The sequence below is a fragment of the Desmodus rotundus genome, chromosome 2, assembly GCF_022682495.2.
Source record: "Desmodus rotundus isolate HL8 chromosome 2, HLdesRot8A.1, whole genome shotgun sequence".
Classification (NCBI taxonomy): domain Eukaryota; kingdom Metazoa; phylum Chordata; class Mammalia; order Chiroptera; family Phyllostomidae; genus Desmodus; species Desmodus rotundus.
This window is the reverse complement of record NC_071388.1, coordinates 23112739-23133980: the sequence shown is the minus strand read 5'-3', so window position 1 is coordinate 23133980 and position 21242 is coordinate 23112739. Positions and strand designations below refer to the sequence as shown.

The following is a 21242-nucleotide window of genomic DNA, read 5'->3' as shown; positions in this document are numbered from 1 at the left end:
TAATACCATCTGTGGTCCAAGAGAGGCACCACATGAGGTGAATGTTGTACAGTCTGCCGCTATCTAGTGACCTAGTGCCGGAGGGGTGCAAACTGGGTGCTAACGTGATGCATTCACTGTCTGGGCTGCCACACATAGCTGATTTCTAAAACTCCTCCCTGTAAGTGGGTGGGGGTGAGGGTGGGGGCCTGACTCCAACTGTAAACACTGGGTATTCAGCAAGCTTTTGGAATGAGAATAGTGCAAAGAAGAACTAGCAGTTTAGCATCAGTACTTTTCTGCTCTTAGGCTATTCTGAAACCCTTTCCCTCCAGCCTTCTTTCTAAGACCCAAGGGAACATTTGCTCATGTTTGGAGTGTCGTTCTTTGTACCCACTGATGAGATTCCACCCTGCAAGGAAGAAAGGGGCACAGAATCAAAAGACGAGAAACAGCATAAAGGTTTCTGATGCTGATTCTCCTGTCTGGGTCTCTGTCCACAGGAGAAGGTGGCAGACAGGAGGAGGCTGGTGGCTGTAGTGTGCCTGGTGGGCTCTTGGGGCATGTCACTCCATGGCCCTGTGTGAGCGCCGCAGACACAGGCAGTGCATTAGGAAGCGGTGCACGCTGTTGTGACAGATGCACACTTCAAGGGCCACTAGGTCATATAGAACAGGCTCTACTGACTTTGAGCCAATAACTCCCATCTCCTTTTCCCAGAAGAGTATTTGAAAAATTGATGAGAAAAAAAAATGCGAAGTTGACTGAGTTTTTGAGTCAGACACTTGGTGTCCTCTGTTCTCTCTTTTGTCCCAAAGCAGATGCTAGTTATATTCAGGTCCTATTTGCTCTACTCAGAGTGAAAAAAAATTAGACTACTTGGATTATTACCACCACCATCACATTATTGTCTTTTCTTTGATTTGACTTCCTTCCTCCGTAATAAATCTTCCTATCTTCCCCCTCTCTTTGATGTTCTGTCTCCTTTCCTCAGTTCTTTGTATCTGCATTTCCTTATCCCATGTACATCCCTCTCAGTCTTTAGTTTGGTCTACTCTCTTTGAGAATGCCAGAGAACAAACACCCCCTAACATCCCATATTCACACACTTTGGGCTTTTCAACATTGGCTTCTCAGAGAGCATTTCACTGAGCATAGAGCATCATAATATCAATGAAGGTGATTAGGGGAGAGGGCCGGTTACCAATTTTCCATTTTGACAGAACATAAAATTCAAATCAAATTCAGCAGCTCTTCCTCCCTACATGGATTAGGAAAAGCATGAGATACAAGGAACCATGAGCCTCCCCTGCTGTCACTTCCCACTAGATGCTGTTAGCTCATGGTGGCATCGGGTTCTCCAGCCTGCTGGATCTTACATTAATGTGGATTCCTAAGGCACCTGTGTGTGCAAGACCATCTGTAAGGACACCTGCAGACAACCTGCAGCTGTTTACCCTTGGATTTGTGCTAAGTGGTACTTGCATTTGGAGAAGGGCCTCCTCAGTAAGACCCAAAGAGAGGCAAGAAATGGGCACTTGCCATATTGGACCTGCAGGAAGAGCAGGAAGACCTCTGGCCATCTCACTCAGGCAAGGTACGTGGGAGGAGTTATAATCTTAAAAAGAAAATAAAATTAACCTCACCACCTTTCGTTTCACTCTTTATTACCATTTTATTCTCAGAGCACAGTATAGTTACATCATTTCTTATGAATTCACTGGTCTGATGTGACTTGCTTTGTGTGAATGTGATCTCTTGAAGCTGGGGGACCTTTTATAAGTCATCCTTCTATGGATGCTTGGGAAGTAGACTACCCCTGCTGCCAGAAATATTTTTCAAAGCTCTCTTCCAAGACTTGCCAGTGGGTCTTAAAAGTCATCCAGGCCAACTTGGCTTTGAAGTCATCTATCAAGGTTGATACAGATTTTAAAATAAAAAAAGAAGCTGCCAGGTCAGGTGAGGTCTTTGAGGACTATGTCCACCAGCCCCATTGTCCAGGTTCTTTCCCACCCCAGGGCCCAGAGCTGGACCACTTTATCTGCACCCCTCACCTCGCTCACTCCTGCCCGTCCTTGAAGTCTCAGCACAAAAGTTGCTTCCTCAGAGCAGCCCTCCCTGACCCCAACCCCAATCTAAATTATCTGTTCCCGTATTGTTTGCAGGGAGAGGGGTATTTTTCCTGTTTGTTTTCCTTCATAGGAATTATCATATTTGTATTTTTCCATATTGTTTTTTATTGTTTGGCTCCCCCACTAGATAAAATAGGTAGCACATCTTTACTTACTATTGCATATCCAGTGTCTACACTGCCAGAACTCAGTAAATGCCCGTTGAATGAATGATCTTTTGAAAATTCCTGAGTCTATGTCTATTTTATATTGAACCCCTTTTAATAATTATTTTTCCCAATGCTTAAAAAATGAATCTTTATAAGGAGCTCAATCACCCCAAACCTTTGCATGTCTGGATATTCTTGGATTTTATTTTCACAGGTTTTATTTTGATTACCGTCTTCCCGCTAACCATTGCCCTTTAAAAACAAATTAAGGAGAAAATAGGGAATTACTTGCAAATTAGTGAACAAAGAAATATGTATATTATAAATAATAGAAATAGCCCATCATTTGGTCTCTGCTCTTGGTTTGCCTTTGTATCGGCACTGGTATTGAGGGGCTGTAAATTGATGGTGGTTACTGCTTGTATCTGGGTGTGGTTTGTGCTCTGGTGTCAGGCTTCAGTAATTTCTCACATGGACTTGTTCTTTCCAAATAGGTCACTTTTTTAAGACTAGTGTACTTTACTGAGACTCTTTACAGTGCTTGATAAATATTTATTGAATAAAAGAATAACTGAATCAATTATTTGTTTAATCCTAGTGAAAACCCAGCAATCTAGTTATTATTGTCCTCATTTTATGGATGAGAAAAATTTAGAAAGTCGAATAGCCCATCGAAGGGTACATAACCAATAGATGGCAGAGTCAAGACTCGACTTTGCACTCACACCTTGTTGCTGCCTGTCTATCTCACACGGCCTTTATGGATGTGCCATTGTTGTCCCCACATCCATGCCTTTGACCATGCCGTTGCTCTCCTAGGGGCCCTCTACTCCGTTATCTGGACCTGCCATTCATCAGTCCAAATCCAGTCTTACGTCCTCAGTGATTCCAGTTCCTGGTAATCTTGCACTTTACCTTGGATTGCTATTTTTGTAATCATATATTCCTCATGTCTCTTTTTAAATTATAAGACTCTCAATGAGTGTTTTTATAGTTTCAGTACCCAACCTAATACCCCATACTTGATAAATCTCCAAAATATTTATTAATAATGATGATTATGTTAGACATTTCTCTGGTGCAGGATAAGAAATGAAATCAACTTCTTCAAGCTTAAAATGTACCCATATTGTCACAGCAACCACATCAATGAGAAGTAATCTGTAGCGTCTTTCAGAAGGCATGCTCTAAGAGTATGGTGCATATGAAAATACCCTCCTCAGAGGCTTTCGGTCATGTTCGTAGGCTGTAGTATTGGGTTTCTCTTAAGACAAGAATTATGTTCTAAGATCAGCTTCCAGATTCGTGGTATATCCTCAGAACTGGCTGCACAAAATTAGTTGCTTTTTATTCAGTGAAACCTCATTTAACAGTAGTGAATGAAACAAGATGTTCCCTAGTTTTCCAACATCAGACACATGATTGTGAAATCAGCTTACAACAGATCCCTAGTGGACATCCTAGGAAAATCAGGCTTGGTTAGGAGTTGCTAAAGGCTACTTCTTGCAAGAGCTTCAAAGAGTTTGAGACAGTTGATATATACTGTTTGGAAGACCCTGCCTCTCACACCAACCTATCTGACATAGTCAAACCTCTGGGTAAATATGTATCACAGTCCTAAGAGTTCTGTCTGGAGGCTATTGGCTGGTGGCTGGACCAGAAAGTCTTCGTTCAGACTGACGACTGCAGGGAGTGGTGAGGTAGATGATTCACATATAGATAATCTTAGACCTGTTCTTCTTTCCTCAGAGGGAAAAAATGTAAACAGACCCATTTTCGCAGAGTTTAATAATGAAATGTCCTAAAATTTTCTGTGCCCCAAATCTGGTTGCTGTTATCCATTGTGCAGAATTGTCAAGTAATTGGTAGCACATGGAATGGTACCTGCAGGGGTTCACAGCTTGCCTGCCTTGTTTGCCTCTGCACAACTTTTGATAAATCTCTGCTTGGAAGAGCCAAATGTTTATTTATAACACATGGGCTTCCACTGACTCAGTGTGACCACAAAGTGACTCTGTGTTGTTGCCAGAAATCAACTAGACCAGCATCGTGCAAAATGTATATATATATTTATATATATGCATGCGTGCATATGTATGTATTTGATTTCAAATTCACATAAATTCCAAAATTACTTTTGCATCAACAAATTATGCTAGCTTCTATAAAAATATCCCAGCCTTATTTCTGATTGTATTGATGTTGACTACTTTGTATTCTTACTGTTTGGACATGTAACTTGGATTTGGTGAAAATCACGAGCGCATGGTAGGAAAAGCTGACTTCTTCCGAACGACCTAACCCCGGAGGTGTTGTGATGGGATAAGTGCTCAGGTTCCTCCCTCTAAAACTGAGTCAGACTAAACACTGCTGTTGGAAGGTGCATTCCTCCTAGCGGGAACCTGAAAGTCCCTGCCTGCAGAAGAAATGAAAGTGTCAAATAGACACATAAAGATAAGTTCAATTTTAAATTAGTTTCATGATTTATGATTTCATTATTCTCATTTTGGGGGGGAATATTGGCTAAATTCCTGGAAATATTAGAAATGACATTAAATTTAACATAAAAATATGAACAATGTTACCATCATAGCCTTTTCTATAATTATAAGAAGTCAGTCACCAAATTAGACATGACCCTGATTTGAGCACTCTTTGTAAGGGTTGCTACTCATCTGTCTGTGCAATCAGGGGACCAGGAAAGGGACCACAGGTGTCACTATTCAGGCACATCTGCTTTCACAGTTAATATGATGGTTTTATTTTTAAATTTGGGCATTATAAGGACAAGGAGATAATTGTATATGACCATTTCTCCACAAGTTAAACATGGAATTACCTTATCACCCAGCAATTCCATTCCCAGGTTATACAACAAAAAAATTGAAAACAAGTGTTCAAACAATGACACACACATAAATGTTCATAGCAGCTCTGTGCACAAAAACCAAAAGGTGAAAACAACCCAAATGTCCATTGATGAAAGAATAAATAAACAAAATGTAGCATATCCGACAATGGAATATTATACAGTCATCAAAAGGAATGAAATACCAATACATGCTATAATATGGATGAAACTTGAAAACATTATGCTAAATGAAAGAAGCCAGATACAAAAAACCACATATTATATGACTCCATTTATACAAAATATCCAGAATAGGCCAAGCCATAGAAACAAAATACATATTTGTGACTATCCGGGGCTAGGGAGAGGGGAATGCAACTGCTTAACATGTATGGGGTTTCCCTTTGGAGTAAATAAGAAGTTCTGGAACTAGATAGAGGTAATACAATGTCATCAATGTACTTAATGCCACTGAATGCTATACTTAAAATAGTTAAAATGATAAATTTTGTGTCATGAATATTATAATAAAAACACATGAGCGCACATCCTTCGACAAGCGCCATACTAATCAGCAGCAGGTACTCCCTAAACAAACACACCTGTAGTGCGGTTGTAGGTTGACCCCTCTGTGCTACTAGTAGCAGCAAGCACTCTATGCTAGGCGTGATTTTAAATTCTTTACTCCACCCTGATTGAAGTATCATTATTCCTAAATTTAAAATGCAGAAACTGACACAGAGAACAAAACTTGCCCCAGATTACACAATTGGCACACAGACCATAGACCCAAGATTTGATTCCCAGGTGTCCAGCAGCAGAATCTACCCTGTGAGTTGCTGAGCTGTAGGTAGAGCTGATCTCATCCTGTGATGATAAAGCTGATGTGGTTGGGGCCACAAGTCCTGAGGTTCTCAGAGAAATGTTGATAAAATCTCAGTTCTTAAAGAATAGGCTAATTTTACTTAAGTCTATAAATAGTAAAAATAAATAGTAAAGTCATATTTCTATTGCTTTTATTATTTACTTGCCTAATTACCATCGAACACACACATGCTATAAGAGAACCACAACAAGTACAGTTCTTTATCAGTGCAAATTTACCATGCTCTGTAAGGCTCTTGGCTCTGGTCAGGGGCATTCTATGGCCATCTGCAGTCTCCATCTATTGGAAGAAGAGCTACATGCAGTTTCTCAAATGTCTCTCTTCCCCTCTGTCTTTCATTCCTGGGGCTAGACTTATTTAGCTAAGTGAGGTTTGGTTGAGTCGTAAAGTAGGGTCTTGGCCACAAAGCATGCAGGAGGTGGAGAGACATAAAGATTACTATAAGAACAGAGAACAGGGGTAAGAAGTCATGGGTGAGAAAAAACTAACTAGAATAGAATGCCAGCCTACTCTGGGCACATCCATGCAATCCCAAATCACAGTGTCCAAGGAGTGTGGCTCACATGCATTGGATGAGCAGGGCCTCTGCATTGGCTACTCAAGAAGGGGTGGTCTATGGGAATGACACCCCCAGGACTATTGCAGTGGAAAGGCTGTGTGGCTGTAAAAAGTGGCCTTGCAGACAAAGCCTAAAGTCATATCTAAAAGGATGACTTTTACAGGACAACCAGAGCTCTTAGACAGATGCAGTTCTTGGCAGCAAGTGAATGTCAAAGGCATGTTTCCAGCATAGTCCATTCAAGTAGACACAGGGAAATCCAAGAACTGGGCCAGTCTCCAAGTGGGAGGGCTCTGGCAGCAGCTACGCAGGATTCAGAGCCAGCTTCCATTCCAGTGAAGACATGGGTGGGTCCAACCAGTGAGGAGAAAGTAAGGACTGGTTGTTTACTGTTCATGTATCTTCACTCTGTTCTTCCCAACCCAGACTATTTCCAGCCCAGTAACATTAGCGGTGACAAAGCTCCTGGTTAACCACCAGGTCTGCCTCCCTTGGTTCTAGGGGTGGCTCAGGCATAGCCTGCCATAGAATATTGCTGCTCTTGATAGGTGGCCAGGGCTGTCATAGGCAATGGCAAGTTCTGTGGTATTTGTACTTGGAGCATGTGACCACTTCGGGCTCCTCATAAGCGTTTATGGAAACCTAGCACATTAGCTACTTCTTGCTTTTTTGCCATCCAAATCCTGGGAAAGACTCCTTATCATCTATCTCACCTATTCTTTTGCTGCCACTTCTTTCAATCCAAGAGACCAGGCCAGGACTCGATAATAATGAATATGTTTCCTTGTAGAGTATTTTCATACAACACAATATCAGATACAGTGTGGTGGCTCAGATGATTGTGAATTTATGAATGGGAAAGGTCCTCTCCTGGGGGCACCAGCCCAATGGTTTTCTGCTATGAGATTTCCTATGAGCAAGAAGCTATCACAATATATAGATAGGTTTTAAATATCTCAACCATTTTCACACAGGCTCTGGGTCATCAGTACCTCCCATCTTGGCTCTCTGATTCTCAGATTCCCCTTCACAACAGAGAGCTTTCAGTGAAACATAAAAAATTGACAATACATTTGGGTTGTATTCTCACCCCAAAGTTCATGCTACTGCATGGACCATCGGGAAATAGACAATTGAGGCAGGGAAAATTCAACTCTATTGACTCTCATGTTAGTTCTTCAATAGGCCTTTGTGTCTTCTTCTATGGGACAAAATATGTTACCAGCTATTTACAAATTTACAACTAGAAAGCTGAGGTTTTAGAAGCTGAATAACATTGCTACTCTATTTTATGATATAAATTCTGCCTAGAGAGGCAGAAATAAGAAAATAAAGGTAGAAATAATTAACGAGAATGAGTAAAAAAGTTGACTCTCTTTTGTGTTAATTATGACGACTAACGCCATGATCCCTGGATTTTAGGTTACCTAAGAATGAAACAAGTTACACTCGAATGCAACTCGAAAGATGCAATAAATAAAACTAAGGCTTTCAAAGATATACTGACCTCTGTCCTGTAACATTAATTTATATAAAAATATTTTTATAATTATGACATTCGTTTCTACTATAGACTTTCTAGTTTCCAAAGTTAACTTGACAGAAGCCATTTGTTTCCTTGACTTATTTCCCTGACGCTATGCTACCAGTTTAGGTGGTTCCCGCAGGGGCACAGTAATACCTTGAGCTGAGATATCATGGGTCAATCACATGGGCTTCCCTCAAGAGAGGTTTGAGCATGAATGGGAATGTACCCCATAACTCATCCAATTGTACTATAAAGATCAAAATCTCATTCAAAACCAAAACTATCAACAAATTTCTAAATACTGTGTAAATGAAAGTGATACACAATTTATAATAGGATTTCCTTAATTAAAATGCCTGGATATAAGTTAAATCCCTCTTTGACTTCAACTGTTATTAATTGCTATTTAACCTAAGTATTACAAATTATTTACCATCTTTGAGCCTCAGCTTCTCCCTCTAAACTAGAAGTAGCTATATCATAGGGTTGTTGTGAGCATTAAGTGGCAATACATACATAAAGACCTTGGAATAGTGTCCAAAATAAAAAACCAATCAGTTAATGTTAGCTATTTTTCCTTATTCTGCTGTAAGAAAGTCTTCCTCTCACTTAGAATGCTTTGAATACAGCAAAATGTCAAGCCTTTCCTTAGAGCTTCCTAGTGGTGTTCTCAACACATTTCTGTGCTTCTGAGCCTCAAAATAACATTAGCATAAAAGTTTCACTTGCTCCTGACTGGAATGTGAGGACTTGGGAGGATTTCAGAGAGACCAAGTGGATGTCTTCAAGCAATGTTATTAGATCTTCTTTCTCACTACATCTTCTTCTATGTCCCCAGAGAAACTTATTTCCATGGTGAAGAATTCTATTTCAGCCTGCACTTCAGGGTCATCTCTGTATTAACCTCTTTTTATAATAAAATAAACAATTAGGTGAAAATTTCAGGACACTAAAAGACCTAGAGATTCCAAAGGTTATTATATAGCCCCCTTTCTGTAATGAAAACAATATTATGGCAATATTCAAGTACTTCCACCAGGCTGAGGGATCACTCCTTTTTCCATATACAATAGTAGCAGTTGTAATAGAGACCATGATAATGATAACAAACACTACCAAGTGCTTACTCTGTGCCGAGCACACTTCTGACAGGGAAGCTCACATCTTACATTCACATTAACTGAGGGGACCAATTCCAATTCCTCCAGGTTTGCCCGGGACTTACCCAGGTCTAGCACTGGAAGTCTCAAGCCCCAGGCAACCCAAGAGGCTTGGTGACTCAAATCAACCCTCAGAAGCAGATGCTGTTACTATTCCCAATTAAGTCACAGAGAGTTTGTGTAACTTGCCCAAGGACATAAAGTAGTAAGTAGGACAGTCTAGCTCTAGAGTGTGTGCTTAGCCACCACCTTGGAGCACACTGGACTTTGGATGTGGTGTCAAAGCCATTGGCTCAGAATGGCTTCTGAGGGGAGGGGTTTTTCTGTCTCTGTGATAGGGCACCATGCACGATTTTCCATTAGCTGAAGGTTAATGGGCAAATCTCATTCTTCAATAGCAACATAAACCCACAAGCTGGTACAATTCCTGAACAGTATTAACATAAGTCTTAATATACAACCAATCACACATGCACCAAGAGACACTGCATTCCACTGAGTGTGATTAGGTGTCAGCCCTCATGCGCAAAATGTCTGAGACTCTTTCTCAACCAACTCCACATCCTCTCCCCTTTGCTCTCCCCTGACTCTTATTAAGACTAACTTTTCTTTAGGGCCAGATTTATTTTTCCAGCTGAGCCTTCTTATTCACTGAAATTTTATTCTCTATCATTACTTTTTACCTATTGTAAGATTACAAAATTTTACATTACAAATTACATGTGCAGAGAAAATGAACCATTATTTTGTCTAGAACTCATCATAAGCAACTAAACACAGGGTTGTGAGGGGCGAAATTTTGAGTCCCAGTTTAAATTTAATACCAGCTAATCATTCATGTAGTACATTTAAGAAACAATTTCTCGTTTGGATGAAAATGTTTTCTTTTACCCTCTCCCACACTTTGTCTCCTGAAGGTGGCAGCTGGGAACATAAGAAAGTGGGTTCTGATTCCTTGTGTTGGTAGAAGAGCATTGTGCCTGGGGGGTGGGGACAAGGAGGGAGTGTTTTCTTACCTAAAGGATAATGTCCTTTGCTTGTGTGACCACCCTCTTCCAGCTGCAGTCCAGGATGGTGTAACTTACCATCCAGGCACTGCGCACGTGGCAAGACCATAGCCCTAGCTGGCCAGCGTGACTCCACCTCAGCACCCACTGTGGCCCCTCTGGGACCAGCTTAGATTGTTCTCTCTGCGGTTCACCGTGCAGATCTCTTTTCACCCCCATGGTGATTTCTGTGAATACCTGTCCAGTGAGTTCCTCGAATTCTCCCTCCTCTCCTCTTCATGACTGAGGCAAGGGTGACTCATGAGAGCTGAACCTCAGGCCTCCCCTTTTCCCCACACACTTATATAAATACGAGGTCTGTCCAGAAGGTATCCAGCCAAGGTGTCCAACATGCTGCATGAGCAAGCATGTTGTCATCATGAAGCTGCCAATCATCAGCTGCCCATAGCTGCAGCCTTCTGAATCATCTGAATAGTTTCTATGGTGGAATATTCAAGCTTAACGCAAAATCGATGCAGATTTGGTGCTCTACTCTCTCAGTCATTTTGAATGCGACAACCACACAGTACACATACTCACTCAATGACATCTACTGCCCCCACTGACTAGTACAGTGAAGTTGTCATTGTTCACATATGCGTCTTCCAGTCTGCTCTCCTTGGCTGTCAGGTTAAATCAATGTCATGCAAACCATTCTTGTCTATTAACAATGGCTGGACTTTTTCCAGACAGACTTTGTATACGTGTTCATATACCAATACATAATTTTGACTTGTTTTTCCAAATAATAAGACATTGTACACCTATGGTTTGCACATTTCTGAATATACAATTACCAAATTTCCCTTTGCTTTTCAGAATTTTATTTGCGTTATTAAAGTAATCACTTGTGAAATAACTTGATGTCATTTTCTGATGATTCAAAACAAAAGCATCTGCACGCTTGTTTAACAACTGCCTGAAATTTTTGCCACGAGTACTTTTGCTGTGGGTGAGGATGTTGCACACATGTGCATGTGATGTGGCCAGGGGCCAACCAGCTCCTCAGAAGGGACCGTGTATTTCTCAACCAATAATGTCATAAATAGTACTTAGTGAAAACAAGACAGTCCTTTTTCTCATTGCTCTCCTGCCCTAATTGCTTCATCACATGAGAAATTTGGTAGTTTTTCCTTAAGCACACATTGATTCAACAACTCACATTTCTGGGAACCTACAGCAGAACCAAGCCCCGGAAACATCAAGATGATTAAAGTGATGTCTACTCTTGAAGACTTGTTTGATTTGATTTCAAACAGTCATTTCAGAAAATCATCTTTGCTTTTGACAATCTAATTTTTTTTACCTTGGAATTTCTTTTCTTCGTTTCCTACATCAAAATGAATGAGATAATTTTTTTAAAACTCCTAAACTTTAATTTGGGAATGACCATAAAATTTTAGCCTAAGACAAAAATATATTTCACGATTCATGAGGAATTAAAACTTAGTAAGTGATTCACACTGGCTTGTGATACCTTCCTCCATTTTTCAGGTAAAATCAAAAGTATTTTACTCCTATTATGTTTTACAAGTAATAAAATATTTTAAAGGAAAAAAGTATTTTAGAGTGATAAACTTGTTCTACATTTCCCCCCAAATTGTAACTTACAGTTGACTTCAAAAACATGTTTTATTTTACTTACTTTGGAAAAGATATCATCAGACAAATTACCAGTTTCATTTCCTCCTACTTTTTTTCTGTCTAATTTAGGATATGTACACAATTAAGTGGCAGTGTTATTTATTCATTCTGGGTCAGTATTTTGAATTCCATGTCTTTGAAATACATCAAAGAAGAGTTAAATGGAAGATGGAAGAAATGGCTTCAGTGGTTCCTGTCTGGCTAGTGTGGAGCAGAAGGAGGAAATCTACCCTAACAGACCCTGCCATCTGTCCTGTATGGAGTGCTGGGAGCAAGTCCTGGGCAAACACCCAGCCCTGCTTTGAGAGTCATCACAGACACGTTTCGTTGTGTGCCTCCATAGCTCCTCATCAAATCACAGAATTTCAGAGCTAAAAAGTACATTCTAGTGTGGCAGTTCCCCAAAAACATTAAATGTAGAATTTGATCTGGCAATCCCACTTCCAAGAATATACCCAAAAAACTGAAGTCAGAAACTAAAAGAGCTATTTGCATACCCATGTTCATAGCAGCATTATTCACAAGAACCAGAGGTAGAAACTACAGAAATGTCCATGACAGACGAACAGATGGGTAAACAAAACGTGGTGTATGCACACAATGGAAATTACTCAGCCTTAAAGAGGAATGAGATTCTGATGTATCCTACAGCATTCATGTACCTTAAAGACACCATGCCAAGTAAAATAAGCCAGACACAAAAGATTAAATATTGTATGATTCCACTTATCTGAGGTACTTAAAGAGTGTTCACATTCATTGACAGGAAATAGATTGGCAGTTGCCAGGGGCTGGGGGAAGAGGGAATTCGAGAGTTATAATTTAATGTGTACAGATTGTCAGTTGGGGATGATGAAAAAGTTTTGGAGATGGATGGTGGTGATGATGGTATAACAATTTGAATGTGTTTAATACCACTGAACTGTATACCTAAAAATGGCTAAAATGATAAATCTCATGTTACATTTATTTTAACCACAGTAAAAAAAATCCTTACTTTCATGGAGCTTACAATCTAAAAAGAAAAAGATAATAAGCAAATAAAAATGTGAAATTTTAAAAAGTACGTTCTAGGCTAGCTTTTAGTGAAAGATACGAAGCAAGAGGACAGAGAGAAAAAATAACAGTCTACCCACTCCGGCCCTGGGTGTCTGGTGCCTGGGCCAAGGATGTTTCCCGTGAACCATACTGCCTTTTTGAGGTGCTTCTATAACCTTCATTTTCTGATCCATTTGAAGGAGAATGAGCTATGGAACCCAGATTCAAATTCCAGCTCATTTGCTTCCTGGAACTTTGATACTGAGATTTCCTACTCCATAAAACAGGGGGAGCAAGACCTGCTTCATAAGGGTTCAATGTAGTTTGTTACCTCTACACCTACAAAGTAAAGAGTCATAAAATTAGCTCCCTTCCTGCTAAGTCCTCCAAACACCTTCTCTGAATTTATTGCTTCTTTACGTGTTCAATGTGTGAATACCTTCAATCTAGCACTTTCAGCAAAATATTCCTGTTTGAACTGAAGTTCAGTTTGGATGAGAGAAGAATGGCTCAGTTGGAAAACCTGGGAAACAAGCCAGATACATTTATGTGACCCTTATTTAGTGGGAGTACTCGCACAGCATCAGCTTGGTAAATAATCCAAAACAAGAGCTCACACTCCTTTTTCCAAAAAATAAAGCCAACTCTTTGATATTTCTACTAGCTATAAAAAACCCCAAAGCCATATTCTATTTTTATTCTTGAAAGGCACTGATCTCTAAATAAAAAGTGTATGATAGCATAGATTATATAGAAGTGACCACCCTGTGAGATGAGTTATGTGTCTCGGCTCCCAAGAAGAATGGTGTATTTCTCAGATCCTATGTAAATAAGTAGAAAAATATACACAGTTATCGACTGATACCAGAGCATCACAGGCCATGAAAGTTAACACCACAGCCCTCCCTTTACCTAATTCCACAGCTTTCTTCACCTCCAAGGCACTCTGAGCCTATTCATTTTGGTTATTTCCTCTGGGCTTCAACACCCCCCTACCTTCTCCTACCATATTTAAGGACAAAAGGAGCCAATTATTCCCATTTTATTGAGGCCTATAAAGAGCTTCTCTTTATAGACTTGCCGTGGCTCTTTAGACATAAAAAGTTTTGTCCTATTACCAGGTTAGTGAATTTTGCTGACTATATAGTAATTGCATAAACATTAATGCCTTGGGTTATATTTCTAGGGCTAAACAACTTATGTGGTCTTGTTAAAGATAGACAATTTATTTTGGATTGTCCATCCTGTCCTCGCAGAAATTATAGGCAAGTTCAAGTCCATTAGACAATGTGACTGTGGAGAAGGTAGTATTACTTTGTGAAAAAAGATAGGTCTTGTTTTTTGATGAACTTGAGTCCAGATTCTGGTTCTGCATCTTACTTCATCAGGTCACTTAACTCTCTGACCATTTAACCTCTTAAATGAAAATAGAGCTGATAATAGATAACTATGAGGATGAAATGATAATTATATAAAACTCCTAACAGAGTGATTGGTATAGAAGTAAACACTAATATTAGTTATTCCACACATCAACATTCTCTAATATTGTAAGTAATTCACACACATATATTTAAACTAAAATCGTATTTTTGTTTTTGATTGTGATTTTCCTTAATTAAGATTTCCACTAGTTATATATTATTATAAAATATTATTATAAAATTATAACTCCTTTCTGAAACCTCATGATTTAAGATTTTTTCTAATTTTAGAATGTTTTCCAAAATGTTAATTGGTATACTTTCTACATTTCTAATGTTTTGGTTTCTTTTAGCATTTTACAACCACAAAACAATATAGAAGTTTGTTTGTTTGTTTTTTTACCAAGATCACAACATCATTGGCATCTGGAATACAACTAAAATACAAGTGTCCAAACTGAGAAAAAATGTTCACATTAATAAATAGCTGTATCTTTCATGCTAGATATGATCATGTGGAGTATGTAGATCAAAGTGAGATAAAATTTCAAAATCCAAATTAATACTATATTACTATATCTCATTTTCATGAGAATATCCTACTGTTTTTATCTCTGCACTCCATAAGGAACCAGAAAGAGTGTAATAAAATATTATTATTATGTTTTGAAGGAAGCCTCTCTATGCCCAGCACCACTATGGTAGACGCAAAATACACAAAGATTTTTAAGAAACAGAGAGAGAGGAGAGAGAAGGCAGAGAGAGGGAAGAGAAAGAGACAGAAAGAGAGGGTAGGAGGGGGACCAAGAGGTAGAGAGAGAGAGAAAGAGAAACTCTGTCTTCTATAGTGCACAGAGATAAAAATACTAACAGAAAGGGAGCCAGGCTTCTCACTGTTGATGTACGATTTATAGATAAGCAAGGCTAAAACTATCCACAGGGTAAAGAACTAGAATTGAAGTCATCGGTATGAACTTCTGCTTAGCTTAATATAGATGCTGATAGTTGCATATAGAAAAATTCTACAGAAGTGTCCGTACAAGTATTAGTGTACACATATGATTTCCTGGCTCTGTTAGCTGAGAGGGCCAAGGAAATGACACTCCAGTAGCAGCTAGCATACCCAGCACCCAGATCTTGTTTCCAGTGCCATTCTCCAACAAAAGGAACCAGAACTCCTCGGAGAAACAGCTGATTCTAAGACAGAGTCAGGAAACATGCAAGATGAGCCAGATCATTTTAAATCCAGGAGAAAAATACATAAGTACTCAAGAAAAAAATCCAGGATCATTTTAAATACAGGAGAAAAGTAAATAAGTACTCAACAACAACAAAAAAAACCACACACAATGATGGGGGCACATCAAATGGACACAGGAGCCAACTGAAAGAACCACTGATGGCCAAAGCCAGAACAATGAGAGCAAAAAGAAATAAATGAAATAGTACTGAATGTTGTAATAAATATCCATAAGTGCATACTGATAGAATAGGAAGAGACAAATCTGTGCAGAAGAATTCCACATAATTTATGTAGCTATTCTGCCCTCAAGGAGGTGAAGTACACTCCCCACTCCTTAAGTGTGGGCTGTACATGGTGACCTCCTATCAAAGAGTACACTGTGCAAAGCTAGGGGAAAGAGTAACTTTACAGTGGAGAAACAGGTAAACACTAACTCAGCCAGGTGATCAAGGTCAACATCAACAGTCATAAGTCATGTTTATGAAACGTACTCTTACCTCCGTGGTTTTCCTCCCAAAACTCCATTATTTCATGGACTTAAGACAATTTTATGTAGATACTATTAATGATTGTTCTCCCATCTGAGCTTCCCTCAATTCACATAAGTCTAGAAAAAGAAGCAACCCTTTGGGTATCAATTGTCTGAGTAAACCAAATCTTCATAACCCATATGTACTAAATTCACTACCTGGAATTACCCCGAACACTCATGCCTTGTGTGATTTTTTAGGGTGTTCCCTGCATTTAAAATGCTTGTCTTCCTCACACTTTTTCTAAGTTCAAAATCATGGTCATCTTTTAGGGTTCACCTCAGATATCTCTTCCCCAATGGAACAAGCTGCTCATTTCTCTGAGTGGTCATTATAGTGTGCCCTTCATTATCTCATGGACTTAAAACAATTTTTTATAAATGTTACTTCTTGATGTTTATAGACATTTCTCCTATTGAGCTGTAAGCTTCTTACGAGTAGGGTCCACATCATGGCCCCTCTTGCTGTCACACAGTTTGTGATATTCATTCATTCATTCAACAACCATCTATTGCTGCTTACCATTCACTACCATTGAATGAATAGGAGGGATAAAATTACAGCGAAAAAGTAACAACTAAATGTTAATACCGTGGGGAAAACTTTTCAAGTCAGGAAAGCTCTGGGAAAAAAATGAGAAGAAAAATATTGATACAGGTCAGCTTTACTAAAAGTATTAACAGAAACCTTCTATCACAGAACTGATTTATTTTTCCAGCCAGTGTGTATGCTTCTAAGTTAAAGGTCTCTCCTCTACCCGCTTGGCAATTTAATGTGATCTGGGCCCCCTGTGGTTTGTGTATAGAAAGCTGGTAGACCAGGTTGAGTAAATAAATCAAAGCAATGTTCATCTTCAAAAGAAAACATGAATGATCAGTAAGAATTCAGTGAAGGAAATAGACAAAACCTTTTTTTCATGGCAGAGGCCTGAAGTCCAGCTTGCAACTGACACACCACTGCATTGGGTTCTTAGAAAAGAACTTTGCTTTTAAACTTTCTACTAAAGCAAAACATGTTGCTATCTCGATGTCTACATACATTAGGTTTATTTCAAGTACCACTTTTGGGTTGCTCTTATGATATACTTGGTTTCTTATTTCTCTAGTATAGAATAATTTAAATTCTATTTTTCAGAGCATCAGTGCCAAAATATATTTTTCATTACCCTTGTCAAACAATTTCTTATACAGTGTTTTTAAGCCAATACTATGCTGCATTCTATTTTGCTGTCTGTCCTTCATTCCTTTCTTCCTTCCTTCTTTCCTTCCTTCCTTCCTTTCTTCCTATTTTTTATTCTTTCTTTTCTTTATTTCTCAGAGCCAGGCTTCCTGGTCTTTTCCACTGAACCTTCAAATTCTCTTTACATCTTGTGATCCATTCACCCCCAGAATGCAGGAATAATTTCTTATTTTAAACAAGGATATCAGATGCTCAACCCAACATTTGTTTAATTCCCCAAAACAATTAACTTCTTGAAAACTAGCTGTCTTTCATACCAAAATTTCAGAATCACAAAAAGCTGTTAATATTATTAAGATTTCATTAGCCACTCTACTTGAAAGCTTCCAAACTCTTCCTGAAACACCTGTTATACCTTCACACTTGATCCCTGAAACACAAAATCAGGGACTGACTCTTTCACTTATTAGGGTCCCTATACACTTTTCATAAACTCTTATCCATTTCCATTTTTTTCTATTTTATAAAAAATATATTTTATTGATTATGCTATTACAGTTGTCCCATTTCCCCCCCTTCATTCCACTCCATCCTGCACACCCTCTCCCTCCCACATTCCCCCCCTATAGTTCATATCCATGGGTCATACTTATAAGTTCTTTGGCTTCTATATTTCCTATACTATTCTTACCCTGCCCCTGTCTATTTTCTACCTACCATTTATGCTACTTATTCTTTGTACCTTTCCCCTCTCTCTACCCCTCCCACTCCCCTGTTAATAACCCTCCATGTGATCTCAATTTCTATGGTTCCCTTCCTGTTCTAGTTGTTTGCTTAGTCTGCTTTTGTTTTTGTTTTAGGTATGGTTATTAATAACTGTGAGTTTGCTGTCATTTTTACTGTTCATATTTTTTATTTTCTTTTTCTTAGATAAATCCCTTTAATATTTCATATAATAAGGGCTTGTTGATGATGAACTCCTTTAACTTGACCTTATCTGAGAAGCACTTTATCTGCCCTTTCATTCTAAATGAAAGCTTTGCTGGATACAGTAATCTTGGATGTAGGTCCTTGCCTTTCATGATTTTGAATACTTCTTTCCAGTCCTTTCTTGCCTGCAAGGTCTCTTTTGAGAAATCAGCTGACAGTCTTATGGGAACTCCTTTGTAGGTAACTGTGTTCTTTTCTCTTGCTGCTTCTAAGATTCTCTCCTTCTGTTTCATCTTGGGTAATGTAATTATGATGTGCCTTAGTGTGTTCCTCCTTGGGTCCAGCTTCTTTGGGACTCTCTGAGCTTCCTGGACTTCCTGGAAGTCTATTCCCTTTGCCAGATAATGGAAGTTCTCCTTCATTATTTGGTCAAATAAGTTCTCAATGTTTTGCTCTTCCTTTTCTCCTTCTGGTACCCCTATAATTCAGATGTTGGAACGTTTAAAGATGTCCTGGAGGTTCCTAAGCCTCTCCTCATTTTTTTGAATTCTTGTTTCTTCATTCTTTTCTGGTTGGATGTTTCTTTCTTCCTTCTGGTCCACACCATTGACTTGAGTTCCAGTTTCCTTCCCATCACTATTGGTTCCCTGTTCATTTTCCTTTGTTTCTCTTAGCATAGGCTTCATTTTTTCATCTAGTTTTCGACCAAATTCAACCAATTCTGTGAGCTTCCTGATTACCAGTGATTTGAACTGTGCATCTGATAGGTTGGCTATCTCTTTGTTGCTTAGTTGAATTTTTTCTGCAGCTTTGATCTGTTCTTTCATTTGGGCTATTTTTTTTTTTGTCTTGGTGTGTCTGTTACTTAAAGGGGCACAGCCTTAGGTGTTCCCCGGGGCGGGGTAACACTGGTCACTGTGCTGTGACACTATATGTGGGGGAGGGGTCGGATAGGGAACAAGGGCACTTGCTCCTCTCTCTGCTGGATTTCAGTCACTCCCTCCACTACCCACAATCAAATTGGGCCCTTCTGGTGCTGATTCCTGGGTGGGTGGGCCTGTGCACGCTTAAGGCCCCTGTGGGTCTCTCCAAAGAACTCTCCTGTAAGGCTGGGAGTTTCTCCCACTGCCTCAACCCCCACAGGTGTTTTCAGTCAGTGGTTTGAGGCTTTATTTCCCTGCGCTGGAGCCCTGGGTTGCGGGGTCTGTCACCCAGTCCACCAGCGGCTGCCTCGCCGGGCAGCTGCAGCTTTGCCCACCCTGCTCCACAGTCCGCCACCTCACTGGGTCCGCCAGCTGCTGCCTTGCTGCAGGTCCTCACCACCCCTCCTATGGGTCTGGATGAATGTTTCTTCTTTATCTCCTTGACTGTCAGACTTCCATACAGTTCGATCTTCTGTCATTTCTGGTTGTTTTTTGTTTTTAAATTTGTTGTTGTCCTCCTTTTGGTTGTGCACAGTGTGTCTACCTACACCTCCATCTTGGCCAGAAGCCTCCCATTTCCATTTTTAATAGTAGGGCATGCTGAATCTATTAATCTTCAAAATGTCTCATGTAAAATGTCATATTAATTCTGAAACAAGAAATACTCCATGAACTGTTAATAGGACTACAGATCCTAAGATCCCCAGTATGGTGGTGCCTAAAGCATTCCAACATGGCATCAGCTTGGCTGAGTTCCCGTCCTGCCTCTGCCACAGATTAGGCAGCCTTCAGCAATATTTCCTGGATCCCTGGGCATTATTCATTCATCCTGATATTCTCTGTGGAGCACATATTGTGTGTCATATACCAAGGTCACACTGCTGAACGAGGCAGAGTGGTTCGCTAAGGTGACCCTCAAAAGGGCTAAGTTTCTTCATCTTTAAAAATAGAAATAATAATGCCCATCCTGTAGGGCTATAAAGATTAAATGGCTCCTCCTACATAGAACTTCTCACCACTTCCACTCTTCTTCACCACCACCATCCTCCCCCATTTTCTTGTCCCTAAAGGATGATCTCATTAAGCTTCCTTATTGAAGCTCTTCAAGATGAAATGACCTTTTCAAATCAGACCAGGACAGTCCACAGAAGCCTCACCTCTGGTCAGAGTTATTCCAGAAGCTGTTTGTGTGGCCCTTGCACAAGCAAGTGAATAGTATCCCTGGTTCATGACGTACCAACCACCATTCAAAAGATACCTGGGTGTCCTCCATCCATTTGCTTATTCTTCCCAGATTATCATTTCCAGGTACCCAATCAGAAGGAAATGACACAGTATCTCCTGTTTGATTGGAGAGTTATCTCTTCCATGTGAGCTTCCTTGGAGACTCCTCATGCATCATTAACTACAAAAAAAGGGATAAACTACAACTTTTTAAAAAGCATCTGCATTTAAATCTGCATTCCATGAAATGGAGCCACTCCCAAATACACAGTTGTTTGGAAGTATTAGTTGACGGACTGAAAACTGAGGAATGTATTTCTAAAAGTGTGTGTGTGTTGAAGTATAAAGTGTAACTTGGAGAAGAATCAAATGTTCAACGTATGTGTATTTGTTTCCAGACTCTGTTAGAAGCTGTGTAGCCAAGTTGTTCTTCACCTGCTCTCTGAAGGGCCATTACTGCCTGTACAGCAAGTCCAGCTTCATTCTCATCAGCCCAGAGCCTCAGCCATGGATCCAGATCATGTTCCTGTTTCAGCAGGTGTGTGTGATTTCAGGTCATTGTGGCCCCTTAACAAGTCATGCGGTATGAGTTTATGAGCATTTTTACTGAATTAGTCTTTGACCAAACTTGATATGTAGGTAACAGCAATACATACACATTTCATCACTAGTTTTTAATAAGGATTTTTTATATTTTAGGATATTTTCCTTATAAAAAGCCCTGACTTACTAGTCAGGAGGCCAACCCTATTAATATCTATTTTTAAAAAAGAGAATTAAAGGGAAAATACTTTTTGCTAAACAAATAACCAAAAAA

The 21242-nt window shown here is 39.5% G+C and overlaps 1 protein-coding gene across 4 annotated transcripts in view; it reads left to right on the top strand.

Moving 5' to 3' along the window:
• Nucleotides 1-21242, top strand: part of VEPH1 (ventricular zone expressed PH domain containing 1) — a 197987-nt gene that overhangs the window by 121137 nt on the left and 55608 nt on the right. For all 4 annotated transcript variants that reach the window (XM_045197271.2, XM_045197268.2, XM_024560285.3 and 1 more), the window contains exon 10: nucleotides 20824-20963. In XM_045197271.2, coding sequence (XP_045053206.1) covers nucleotides 20824-20963 — 140 coding nt within the window. The remainder of the gene's footprint in view (nucleotides 1-20823; nucleotides 20964-21242) is intronic.